Below are 14149 nucleotides of genomic sequence, written 5' to 3' on the forward strand. Positions count from 1 at the left end.
AGACAGGGAGAGGGAGGTGGTGGTCATGTAAAGGTCTGTACCGATAGAGAGTGGGGTGTGGAGTCTCATGTGGGGCTCGCTGGTATGTTCTGTGGACAGCAGGCAGGAGGAGGAGGAGCAACAGAAGCCTTTTCTCTAATGGCTGGACAGGGCTGTTAAACAGTGGCTGGGTTAATCAGGAGCAGAAGCTCAGTAATTGTTTCCAGTTTTCTCTACCCCTCTTCTTAGCCCCTGCTGTACCCCCTCGTATTTTATAAACATGGCTGCATTGTAGGGGGCCCTTTTGAGGCTAACTTGACCCACAAGTTCATCAGACTGCCACACAAGAGAATGTAGATTAGCTGCCGGTGCTATGGGGCACAGTGCATTATGGCCTGGCATGGCATTGGTGTGGAGTTTTGTGGGATGTTGAGGAATGGTAGGCTCAGTACACTCACCTACCCATTAGGTAGTCCTATACACCAGCTTGTTGATGCAAATATTTAATCAGCCAATCATGTGGCAGCAACTAAATGCATTAAAGCATGCAGACGTGGTCAAAAGGTTCAGCTGTTTTTCAGACCAAATGTCAGAATGGGGAAGAAATGTGATCCAAGTGACTTTGACCATTGATTGTTGGTGCCAGACAGGGTGGTTTGAATATTTCAGAAACTACTGATTTCCTGGGATTTTCACGCACAACAGTCAGAGTTTGCAGAGAATGGTGCGAAAAACAAAAAACATATAGCGATCAGCAGTTCTGCAGGCAAAAATGCATTTTTAATGAGAGAGGTCAGAGGAGAATGACCAAACTGGTCAAAGCTGATGCCGGATTGATCCCACCCTGGGTGTGTTGCAGTGTCCCTGAGCAAGACACCTATCCTATGGTAACCCATGGTACCTTGCGTGGAAGCCAATCACTGCTGGTGTGTGAGTGTGCGTATGAATAGGTGAATGAAAAGCATCAATTGTACAGCGCTTTGGCGACAATAACGCAAATAACCACACAATCTACAACACAATAAAGTGTGCAAAAAAATTAAGGGGTCTGAATACTTTCTGAAGCCACTATAGTGATAGAATCCTCTGCCATCATCCTTTATGAAGGTCAGGACATAATCTGTTGGGTGAATGTAGAGATATCGGGATTCAAACCTGGCAAGGAAAGACCAGAATTATGTCACAACCTACACAGGGCTGCGGGTCTGAATCCCATATAGTTCATTATTTATGACCCTGATGGATGGAGCAGCTGTGAATTATACCAGGCTGTGATAACATTCTTCCTATCTCTCGCCCTCTCTCCTTATTTGTTGTGTGTTACTGGCGTGAAATAGTTTGAGTAAATATTGGTAATAGTGCATGCTGTAAAGCATGAATACCCAGTGGCTTTTTATGTTATATAATGTGGGGATGTACTTAAATGTATAGCTCCTCAATGTTCAGATGAAATTGAACTCCTTCTTTCTCTCCCTCCCTCCTCCCTCCCTCCATTTCTCTCTCCCACTCTGTCCCACCCTCCTCTCTCTCCCACTCTGTCTCCCTCTCTCTCTCTCTCTGTCCCTCCCTCCCTTTCCCTCAGACTCCGGCACGTCTCCGGACGCGGCGAAGCAGACCCACTGGTGCAGCGTTGCATACTGGGAGCTGCGGTCCCGAGTGGGCCGTCTGTACGCGGTGCACGAGCACTCGGTCAGCATCTTCTACGACCTACCTCAGGGAACGGGCTTCTGTCTGGGCCAGCTGGGCCTGGAGCAGCGCGGGGGCTGTGCTGGGGACGGGAGCGGGGGCAAGGCCAGGGGCGCGGTCTGCCGCACGCGCAGCAAGATCGGCTTCGGCATCCTCCTGAGCAGGGAGCCCGACGGCGTGTGGGCCTACAACCGGAGCCAGCACCCCATCTTCGTAAGCTCGCCCACCCTGGACCCGCCACGCTGCCGCGGCCTGCCCGTGCTCAAGGTCCCGCCGGGGTACTCCGCCAAGGTGTTCGACCACCACCGCTCCCGACCCCCGAGGAACCCCACCGCCCCCCCGGCCTCCTCCGCCCCCGACCTCGCCCGCGCCGAAGGCCCCTTCGACCCCAACAGCGTCCGGATAAGCTTCGCCAAGGGCTGGGGCTCCTGCTACTCCCGGCAGTGCATCACTTCCTGTCCCTGCTGGCTGGAGATCCTACTCCACCAGAAACATGACAGACAGCAGCAACTGCAATAAAGCCTCCTCTGCAATAACTGCTTTTCTCTCAGCGCAAAAAACGCAAAAATCCTATCCCAAATAATCATCTACCTTAGATTTAATATAAAGTTTTTTATTATATGAAAATATATATATATATATATATATATATATATATATATATATATATATATATATATATATAATATATATATTATACTTGTAAATACTGAGTCATTTTTACAATGTAATTATTTATATATGGTGCAATGTGTCAGTGTAGAAGAGGAAAATAAAACCGAAAATGCACTTTGGGCTAATTTCAAATACACAATGAAAATAGGAAGTATAGAGTTTGGGGTTATAATTTTTGCTCTTACTGCCTCGACGACAGCTCCTACCATCCACAGACTGGATAATAAAGTACTGGTATTAAGACGTTACATGTGTTTGTGTCTGATTTCAGTTAGAGACATGGGAGGGACAGGCGGGGAGAGAAAGGAAGAAAGAAAGAAAGAGGAGGGAGGGGTAGCAGAGGGAGTTATAATGAGGGAAGTGGAGAAGAGGGAGAGGAAAGTAGGAGAGAGATGGGGCAGGATGGGTGGAATGTAGACATACATGGTGAGGTGGAGAAGTTAAGGGCTTAAGAGAGAATGGAGGAGAGCTGATTAGGGATAGCAGAAGTAGAGAAATTGAGACATGGAGAGAGCAAGGGAAAAGTGGGGGATGGAGAGTTAAGGAGGAGGAGATGCAGTCGAGTGTGATTTCTCTGCTGTTGGAACTCCTTTCCTGCTCAGCTTCTCGAAAAATGACTCCAGCAAAATGGGTCTTGTGTTTCTGTTTGGACAAGCCACATGACCAGATCCTGGAGTTGGTTTGGAGAACCATGGTAACCTGGCCTAGTTCTGTCTATAATAGGCCTGCCAACGAAACAGGATTTCCACTGGGTTTTATGAAGGAATTTTAAATTGTCAGTGTTTCCACAGCACCCCCCGATAACCGTGGATCAGCCAAAGCTTTTCTCAGACAGTGGTTAAGGCTAGCTTCTAGAGTGGGTGAGCTGATCTCAGAACAGTTCTTGGAAGCATCCATAGCCTACAGTAGCCCCACCCAGCAGCCTGGTCTCTGTGTATTTAAAGTAAACCCTATTGCACAATATGAGGCTTAGTGGCTTAAATTGCAGCCAAGCATATCAGTGTGTACCCCCACAGAATTGGGGCCATGCAGAGAGAACAATGCATTGATCAAATCTACATACATGAATGTCTGGGTTGAATGAACATCATGTTTTGTTGCAATTGGTTGTCAGAATGCAGGGTGTGTTTGTGAATGGGGAGGGAGATGAAATATTGAATGGAGGCTAAGGAGTTCTGAAGGCCTCCACAGTGCGTGTATAGGTATATGTGTGAGATGTGGCAGTTTATGGTTTGTACAATATGACTGAGTTCCCCTGGGTGGGATATATAGCATTTGTACGGATTATCCAATCCTTCCAGGAAAGAGCTTCAACTTCTCAGTCACACAGCACAAGCGGGGACTGGGTCCGTTTCTGGTTATAGAGAAGAAATATACTTCACCACACCCCACCCCCCAACGGCATTATATCTACGCTAATGGAAAAGAGCCCAGGTCACTGCTGGAATTGGTTGGCAGGCCATAATATTGGGTAGCAAGGAACTGCAGCGCATAGCACACCGATTACTCAACAAACCGCAGTGCGTGAGTGTAGGGACCTAATCCCGATATACTTAAGAAGACGAAGTAGGCGGCTGCAGGCTTTTATTTGTGAGTTCGGGGGCATCTGTGGAACAAACATCCTGTTTTTTCCTTTCAAGTAGTGAAAACAACTCGGCTCCGCATTGTAGCTTCGTTGGGAGCGCGAGCGGACGGAGACGCCGCGTAAACACATGGCATTGATTAGCGGACTGCATGCGTTTCTCCTTTAAAATAACTCTTTACCATTTTGTAGGAGGGCCAAACTATTTCTGTCTCTGAAACAAACTGCAATACAATCAAGCCAAATTACAAAAGGTAAGATTTCACATCAATATACAGATTCATTAGGAGATGTTATGGTGTCCTACGCATCGTGTTAATAGCATGGAAGGATGAACTGGAGACAGTTAACTTTAAGCGGTAATTTGAGCCAACAGCGTAAGTACAGGCGAGTGCACTCTTGTATCTTTTATGCTTTGGTGCCCCCTCTTGGTAATACACAATTACTACATTACATTATTACATTACATTATTGGCATTTGGCAGACGCTCTTATCCAGAGCGACGTACAGTTGATTGGACTGAGCAGGAGACAGTCCTCCCCTGGAGCATTGCAGGGTTAAGGGCCTTGCTCAAGGGCCCAACGGCTGTGCAGATCTTATTGTGGCTACACTCGTATTCGAACCACCGACCTTGCCTGTCCCAGTCATTTTACATTACATCGTAATGATATGTAAAGATGAGGAGCTCCAGCATAATTACCTGTTATGCACTGTATGTGCATGTTTAATATCCTGCTGAAACTTAAAATAAAATGTTAACATTTAGTTTAAATGTTTTTTAGTTTAAATGTTTTTTTTAATGTTTTTAAATTTTAAAAACATGTAGTTTAGATCCAAAGCATCTGCATTAGCTCCCCACAGTTTATGCAATACTCCAGGAAATCCAGTGACTATTTTAAACCCTACATGCCATACAGTACTTCAGGAGGGCCAGTGACTATTTGGCACATGATTTGCATCATAGTAGCACAGGTGAGTTAATCTCAATCTGAGGAGCAGTGTTTCTCTCATTGATAGCAACTGTTAACCTGTAGGTGTCTACTGTATTCCCCATGTGCCAAGTTGTAGCCAGCTTGGGATATTTTCTGTTATGATAGAGGGGAGAGTGTGAGTTTTAATGTGACTTAATTTGTTTTATATGAGGTTAGAATGCAGACCTTCTTTTCTTATTTCTCAGCCTCATAATGGCTTCCTTGAGTTTCATTGGCACAATTCTGGTCCACATGATGACAAACAACAATAACAGACTCCAAAGGCAATCATAAGTCTAGAATCAAGACTATATACTGAAAGCTTACCAATGTACTAATGATGAAGTGAATGAATACACCTGACTAATAAGAAACAGCTGAAACAGCAAAAGACACATAATCTGTCGGCAAGACATACAAAACGAGCGGGTTATATAAGACAGGTAACAAGAGGGAAACAGCAATAAGGTGTGGGGAAACAATCAGGAAGTGAAAAACAGGTGGAACGAATGAATGGAGTCAACTGAACAGCCAGACAGACTACGGTGTGCACAGAGGGTACTAAAACACGGAAATGCAACGCAGAAATACAACATCGTGAAAACACAAAACCTGACAGTATCGTTGGGTAGAACTAATTACATGGGTGACCTAAGCAATGCTTCCTTATGATATCCCAGGCAGAACAAACTGTTTCCTGCTACTGCGGACTTCAGGGGCATTATTCACAAAGCATTTCAGAGTGCTGGTCAAGGATCAGACTTCCCTCGTCCATTCAATAACCACATATGAATGCAGGTCATAGTTCCCTAATGATGCTTTATGGCTTTAACCTGTGACAGTGAGGCCTGTACAGGGCCTTGTGTCTGCACTCACTGAACATTAAAAACAAACTTAAATCAAAATTCACTTCAATTTGGCCTATTCTTCATAACCATATGAACATTTCCTAAATTATATATTCCAAAACATGCATAAAATTGTAATACTTATGTATTTTCACACCAAAATGTTTTCCATCAACTCCCTGGAAAACAAGATTTGATGTCATCGTGTACCAGTGGTTGTGTACAGTATTTTGATCAAACTTTGTATTGTACTTATGTAAAACACTAGCCTACATTAGCGTATTGAGAACATAACTCCTCATTCCTGGTCCTGGAGAGCAACAGGGTGTGCTGGTTTTTGTTTTCGCTAGCAACCAATTCTGACCTAAGAAACCAAGTAAGGTGAGCTAACTGTGTAATGAACTGCTTTAATTGATTAATTAAGTGCCGTAGTCCACCAGGACCAATCATGAGGACTACTGCTGAGAAAACAAACAGAGCAAATGAATCAGGGTCCTGTACAGTGGGCTTGAGAATTATTGCCTAATGATAAATATGCACAAAGAATGCTGTAAACTGAAAAATAATACAGTTATTGACATAACCTTTATTTTCCAACATGTGTAAAGCAGTGTGATTTATTAATGATTCAATGGAATCAACCAAAGTCTTACATGTTTCAAAATATATTTCCCCCAAAAAACAGGTTCCACAATTATTGGCGCCCCTGGTTTAATACTTTTCAAATAAGCCCTTTCAAATAAGTAAAGGCTGTCTTTGTGCCACCCTTCCAATGAGCTGTGATAGATGTGCCATTTTCTTTTCATGGACTGAAGCAAAAAGAGCGGTTTGTGGTTTTACTCAGTGCAGTTATCCAGCTAAGTCAGTAATCTTGCCTTGTGATACAGGCCCCTGTCTACTTCATTTAATGTATCACACATCAGGTCCAATAATCAAGTCTACATCCCAATATATTTGATGACTGCAGAGCTTGGAACAAGCTTAATAAATGATACTAATAAAGAGTTTGTCTTTATCTCTTTCATTCACCCATGTGTATAAAGCAGACCTCCTTCACAGATAACTCCATGGGATCATTCTGGCTTAGTTACATTTGACTGCCCCCAAGTGGACGTACTGCAGAAAATGTAGCCAGTACCTTTATTCATAGACCATGGCCAAAACAGCTGACTTGCCTACTATTCATTATAAAAATTGAGTATACTGGATGAGAAAGTTGTAGTACAAAGTTTTCTCTAGATGTAGTGTACTTAAAATCCCCAGACTATATACAGTGCCCTCCATAATGTCTGGGACAAAGAATCATTGTGTCTTGGTTTGCCACAATATCTAGATTTGGAATCACACAATTAACATGCAGTTAAAGTGCACAGAAAGGTATTTTTATACACTCTGGTTTCACCATGTAGAAATTTGGAGTTTATACATAGTCCCCCCAATTTCAGGGCACCATGATGTGTGGGACACATGGCTTCACAGGTGTTTCTAGTTGCTCAGGTGTGTTTAATTGCAGGTATAAGAGAGCTCTCAGCACCTAGTCTTTCAATCTCCTTTGTTGTTTATCAACATGAGGACCAAAGTTGTGCTAATGAAATTCAAAGCAGCCGTTATGAGGCTGAGAAATAAGAATAAAATGGTTTGAGATATCACCCAAAAACGTAGGGTTACCAAAATCAACTGTTTGGAATATAATTCAGAAGAAAGAGAGCACTGGTGAGTTTACTAATCACAAAAGGACTGGCAGGCCAAGGAAGACCTCCACAGCTGATGAATTTATTTTCTCTATAATAAAGAAAAATCCCCAAACACCTGTTCGACAGATCAGACACACTCTTCAGGAGTCAGGTGTGGATTTGTCAATAACCACTGTGCACCATGAACAGAAATATAGGGGGGCGACATTGGCTCAGGCTGTAAGAGCAGTTGTCTGGCAGTCAGAGGGTTCCTGGTTTGATCCCTGCCGGATCAAAGTCCTTGAGCAAGACACCTGACCCCTAAAAATGCTCCGAGCTGGTTGGTGCCTTGCATGGCAGACAATCAACGTTGGTGTGTGGAGTTTGTGTGTGTGTATGAATGAGAAGCATCAATTGTACAGCGCTTTGGATAAAGGTGCTATATAAATGCCAACCATTTACCATTTACAGAGGCTACACTGCAAGATGCAAACCACTGAAGTCCCAAGAAGTACTTAAAAGAGCAATAACAGTTCCACTTGCTGCGGAAGTGTCGTAACATATCTGCCCTGTGACAAAAAGCCCCCACATATTCCTCTTTGATTTATTGGACGAGACCATTAAATATAAACATGTAACCATCCTGGAGGTCTGGACAGAAACTGAAACATTTTTAAACCTGCACCCCCTACCGCAGGGGATCATAAAATCGCAGTCCCAGATGGTTGACAACTTCCGGTTTTCCACCCTCCCTTTACCTGGGAGTACCTGAGTAATTTAAGTTTTTCACGTAAACTAAGGATGATTTTTCTGACCAAGTTCCTGCTTTTGGTCGACAACTGGCAAATCACACATCAAAGGGGCCAAAAAAATAGAGGGCCAGGAAAATGTCCCAATTCTGATGGAGTTGGTATTGAATAGCCCAATAACATAATTGCAGAGTTTGTATTAGTTAAATGAAGCTTAGTTTAAACACATGTAATTTGTGTTACTTCGATCATCTATATTACAGGGGTTCACAAACTCCTTCCTGGCCCTCCTCCTTGTTTGCTGATCAGACCTGGGTCAAATATGTAATTGTTTTGGAGTACTTTTTTATTCCTTATGGAACTAACGCCTAGGGTCTTACAACCCATGCAATTCTCTCAAGAAGTGCAAAACTTGCCTTCTGGTCCACCCACAATTCAAAACAAGCAAATAACAAGTAAATATGTTGTCCCCTACCATTGATACAGTGTTGTAACCTCTGATTTAATTGAGTGTGGGGGAATTACTTGACACCAAACATTGGTAGTATGAATACAATTAACCTAATCTTTAATGGATAAGCAGTAGAAGTAATTAGCCAAAACTGCACAACACTGTTCCGAAAGAAGTGGAAAAGAGACAATACTGTTAACAAATGACACAAAAGAAGAATGTAACTTTCAGCTACATTAGGAGCTACAATCCATTTGCTAAAAAAGAGATACAATCCAACTGCGAAAAGAACTTCACAGCTAACGATTGCTAACCATTACCTTCCTTTAGCAGATGGTCATATTATTGGCTCTGCCTCTTCCTCTCAGTGGGACCTCCTGAAAAGTATGGATTACTGGAAAGTGTGCTCCTGAATACACTCAGCAAAAATGTATATGATCTGGGGATTTTAGGTACACTACATTTAGAGATCCAGTGTACTGGTCTGCATTTGAGAGCAGATGGCATACTAAAATAAGTAGCCAGTATGTTTAGTAGATATTTTGTAGCAGTACATATTTTGAGGACACAGTACTTAGAAGGCTGTTTCAGACATGGCCATTGAATAGGTAAGTCGAAGAGACAGATCTTACTTTCTTTTAACTTCACTTTAATTATATTGCCTCGAAATATAACAAGGAAGTAGGATCTGGGTTTTAAAAGAACACTGTGGGTATTGATTTAATCTGTTGAGAAATGCCAATTCATCATTAACCCACTCATATTCCTATGCAACTTCCCTTTTTTAACTTAAGAGTTGGGTTAACAAGCCGAGACGCCACAAAAACAAGATCAGCCCTGACTTCCAAGCCAAACACTTTGACTTGAGCTATGCCGATTAAAAATAATCTACATTTGTATTAAATATTTACAAGTGCACACATGCAAAACTAATCAGAGGCACAAATTAGGGTCTTTTTTCCAGCAGAGCTATGATGCGGTCTTGTTGCTCTGAAATGTGGCGGAGACTTGAAGACACGTCCTTCAAACAGGCCAGCATGTCCTCCTCCCTCTTCTCCCTCCTCATCTCCCTGCTTTCCCGCCGTCTTTCCGCCACGAGGTTTCTCCGCGCGTGTCTGTTGGCCAGGCTCTCCAGGACTTTTGTGCGTCGCAGCGCGTGCTCTTCGTAGTTCTCCAAAAACATGTCAGTGGCATCCGGCGACGCGCTCCTCCTCCTGCCGCTCTCTGCGCCGTGCTGCCGTGACGTCGTCGGTGCAGTGGTGACACAGGAGTCTGTGTGGCTTCCTCGTCCGTCGGGGTACCGGGTGAGCGAATGAACGGGCGTACACGGTACCGGGGAGGGGGAGACGAGCGCCGGTGCCGGGGGCTGCTCGGAAACTGCTGGAAAGAGCGCCGTGGAGAGGGCGGCCCTCGATATCGCCGGCGCTCCCACTGTTTGCGACAGAATGCTGTCGAGGGCCTGAAGAACAGACACAAAAAGACAGTTGGAAAATGGAGTCGACCATCGCCCTCCAAAATGAAATACGTTAGGCCAACACAATATTTACAACCATTAAATATCCTGGAGGTCTGTACAGAAACTGAAACATTTTTAAACCTGCACCCCCTACCGCAGGGGATCATAAAATCGCAGTCCCAGATGGTTGACAACTTCCGGTTTTCCACCCTCCCTTTACCTGGGAGTCAGTTGTGAACATAATCTGGCCAATGAATGCTTTCCCTTTGCTTTCATTATGAGTAATTTAAGTTTTTCATCTAAACTAAGGATGATTTTTCTGACCAAGTTCCTGCTTTTGGTTGACAACTGGCAAATCACACATCAAAGGGGCCAAAAAAATAGAGGGCCAGGAAAATGTCCCAATTCTGATGGAGTTGGTATTGAATAGCCCAATAACATAATTGCAGAGTTTGTATTAGTTAAATGAAGCTTAGTTTAAACACATGTAATTTGTGTTACTTCGATCATCTATATTACAGGGGTTCACAAACTCATTCCTGGCCCTCCTCCTTGTTTGCTGATCAGACCTGGGTCAAATATGTAATTGTTTTGGAGTACTTTTTTATTCCTTATGGAACTAACGCCTAGGGTATTACAACCCATGAAATTCTCCCAAGAAGTGCAAAACTTGCCTTCTGGTCCACCCACAATTCAAAACAAGCAAATAACAAGTAAATATGTTGTCCCCTACCATTGATACAGTGTTGTAACCTCTGATTTAATTGAATGTGGGGGAATTACTTGACACCAAATATTGGTAGTATGAATACAATTAAGCTAATCTTTAATGGATAAGCAGTAGAAGTAATTAGCCAAAACTGCACAACACTGTTCCGAAAGAAGTGGAAAAGAGGCAATACTGTTAACAAATGACACAAAAGAAGATCTGTGAACTTTCAGCTACATTAGGAGCTACAATCCATTTGCTAAAAAAGAGATACAATCCAACTGCGAAAAGAACTTCACAGCTAACGATTGCTAACCATTATCTTCCTTTAGCAGATGGTCATATCCAGAGCTTAAAGGTACAATAGGTAAGATTTTTGTGTTAAAACATTGTTGCAAGACCATTGTAAATCCCTTCCTATCATTGAAAAAGGCTCACTGACATGTTGACTGAGCCTCTGCCTGTGTTTATATTATATATATAAAGTGTAACAGGGGTGAGCAAAATGCTGTCATTGTCAGCAAAGAAACTTTATTAAAATGGGATTTATCCGAGATGGGTAAACACATTTTTACAGTGGTTAAAAAATTGCTGAAAAATTTTTCATTTTTAAGACAAGGGCTAAATGGCATCCCAATCGCAGAATCGCCCACATCGACTATTGGCTGTAGGCTACTTATCGGTCAAGCGCCAAGTTCAATTATTATTTTATCAGTATGGTAGGCTAGTTGGTATCGGCTGAAAAAAACGATATTGGTCGATCGCTGACGTCAATTCGAACACATGAATGGCCAATCGAGAATTATGCATGTGTTGCTGCCTGCGGCATTAGAAAGCATAATGTCTGAATAATCTCCAACAGGAAGCACCTACAACAGGCTATTACACAGCGATAACCTAGCAATCTCGTCCATACCATGTTTAGTCGTAGCCAGCGGAATCAGCATTTACATATTTGAGCTGCAGAAGATAGCCTACTATAAAACTTGTCATGATACACTTTAAAAAAAAATGGAAATCGCCAGGGCTCTAGTCTACGAAGTGTTCTAATGTGGGTCACAGCACTTTAAATGTCACAGATTTGACAAGCTATAGCGAAGTTTGATAGCCAGCTTGTTAATGTAGCCTACCTCAAAGTACTCCCAAGTAATCCTCGTTTCGCCTGACAACCTGGTTCTGTCTTTTGTTCGCTTGTAAGTGACAAGCAGATTATTCCACTTTTTCCTGATCTTTTGTGCCGAAATATTGTATCCGTGCGCAAGGAATTCACCGTGCAGCATTTGATAAAACTGAGTTTTGTTTATTTTGTACTGATCCCAGTGCTGTTGTGTAAGCTCAATTAGAAGTTGAGTTGTTCTTGGATTGAACTCAGGGTAAGGGAAAATGTCAGACTCTCTTTTCACAAGCCCCGACATTGCTCCATGCAGATATGCTACATACATATCACTATGGCTGCACTCTCGTACCCCCAGATGAGTCTGCGTCTGCGTCTGCAGTCTGCGTCTGACGTCAGGGTCTGCATCGACGCCGCTCTCTGACGCCGTACAATTTCGGAAGGGGAGACGTCCTGTAATCTTGCGAAGACAGCCGAACATCTTCGGTTAAAGTATATGAAAAAACAAAACACAAAACAAAACATATACAGTACTATGCAGAAGTCTTAGGCACCCTAGACATATATATATATATATATATATATATATATATATATATATATATATATATATATATAAATATATATGCTTTTTTTGTGTGTTAGTATAAAAGAACACATTTGAGATTTCCAAACATTCATTTTCCAAAAGATTTTACAGAGACATTTTTGTATTTCATTTAAAAAAGTAACATATTACTGTAAGCAATTTACTTTTTAGATAAAAACTTGATCAAGGCTGTCTGAGATCAGAAGCAAGGAGCCAAACAAAGTCTGCAGAAGAACTGTGGCAAGTTTCCAACATGCTTGGAACAACCTCCCTGCTGATCAGGGTCTTTCAGCGAACTTATCCCTGGTTATGGGTATGCACTTTGTTGTACGTCGCTCTGGATAAGAGCGTCTGCCAAATGCCAATAATGTAAATGTAAATGATCAGCAGGACAGCGTTGGCTATCTCAGAGAAGTGATGCATTTTTTCCGCCGAAGGGTGATCACAAAAAATATTGATTTGATTCAGTTTTTAACTTTTCCGAAATTGCAACCGCCAGAGAAGTCTAGAACCGGGACTGCGTCTGACCCACACGCATTGAAGATTTTATTTAGATTTATCACATTTATTAGCTACAAATTAATTGACTGCTGCAATGAGCACAGTTCAATGACACGTCCATCAGTTATAGACCGCATAGCTGCCTGTTTTCACACGCACATGCAAATGCGTGTGTCTCACGCCGAAAGCGTGAGAGTTGGCAGCTATGAGACCGGTCTGTGAACTCGTGCAAGATCCATAAACCGAACAGTTCAGTAGATACGAGCCAAGCCCAAGAACACGTGGATATATGCTCTGTCAAACAAAAACACCTTTAAAATGATGTTAGGCTAGGCTACTTCAGACTTGATTGCTTGCAATTTGGTTACTTCTGGATACAAGCAGAAAGTAGGTGTGTTGGTTAATGTTGCCACAGGGGAGCAGTCTATACCCACGCTTTTAGCCTGCATCACTTAGATTTAGATTTTACCAATACAACTAATATAAGACTATAATTAATGGAATTTAACAAAATAAGATTGTGTTTATAGCATAGCATATGTCTGTGCTAGGCTATAGCCTACATGTGTACATTTGAACTTTTTAGAAACCATATGGATGTTTGTTCACATTTGGAAAAACAAGTAGGACAGTTAGGTTTTTTTTTGTAGAATTGATATGGCGAAGAAATGTATTAACAGTCATGACAAGTCAATGGGTCTATTGTTTTGTTGCGCCTGTTCTTGTCGTACAATCTCGTACAATCTCATTTGGCCAGATTAGTTTAACCCTCCTACACTTGAGATCGCCAATAGTCTACATTACAAATATACGAAGGTTGAAGGGAAAGTTTTTATCTAACGATGTTCATGTCTCTTCAAAAAAGACATAATATGTTATACTGACATGCAGTACTGACACTGTTAGGATGAGTGAAAACATTACTCTGTGATTTGCCGAAATAGAGCCTACGTCAGAGCTCTTCAGTTAGTCAATCGCTAACATGGGATCTTGTCTCTCCGTTGTGTTTTGATTCAGGACAAAAATGAGACGGGAAGTTATACTAACTTTGTTTTTCTCATGGACTACACATTTGACTATCGGTGTACTAGTCTTTACACCAAGGCTCATCCAAGGTAAGTCATAGTCTACAGGCTGAATTGCGAAACCATTTTAGTTGTTAGCT

The 14149-nt window shown here is 42.4% G+C and overlaps 2 protein-coding genes across 3 annotated transcripts in view; one reads left to right on the forward strand and one right to left on the reverse strand.

Annotated features, from left to right (window-relative positions):
• LOC133130935 (mothers against decapentaplegic homolog 6-like) overlaps window positions 1-2250 on the forward strand; it is a 24822-nt gene extending 22572 nt beyond the window's left edge. Inside the window, exon 4 of the mRNA XM_061245946.1 lies at window positions 1562-2250. Within this exon, the coding sequence (XP_061101930.1) occupies window positions 1562-2184 (623 nt within the window). The 3' untranslated portion in view covers window positions 2185-2250. The remainder of the gene's footprint in view (window positions 1-1561) is intronic.
• Window positions 2251-8706: 6456 nt separating this feature from the next.
• Window positions 8707-12257, reverse strand: LOC133131677 (uncharacterized). 2 transcript variants are annotated; one of them, XM_061247076.1, is made up of 2 exons: window positions 11911-12257; window positions 8707-10074 (listed from the first exon to the last, which is right to left on the reverse strand). In XM_061247076.1, exons 1-2 carry the CDS (start codon window positions 12220-12222, stop codon window positions 9562-9564), a joined length of 825 nt encoding a protein of 274 aa, XP_061103060.1. In that variant the 5' UTR covers window positions 12223-12257; the 3' UTR covers window positions 8707-9561. The 2 variants fall into 2 exon arrangements, with proteins under 2 accessions (XP_061103060.1, XP_061103061.1); XM_061247077.1 differs by lacking the exon at window positions 11911-12257 and adding an exon at window positions 11697-11791.
• Window positions 12258-14149: the final 1892 nt, after the last annotated feature.

The sequence above is a fragment of the Conger conger genome, chromosome 6 (genome assembly GCF_963514075.1).
Source record: "Conger conger chromosome 6, fConCon1.1, whole genome shotgun sequence".
In the NCBI taxonomy this organism is placed as follows: Eukaryota; Metazoa; Chordata; class Actinopteri; order Anguilliformes; family Congridae; genus Conger; species Conger conger.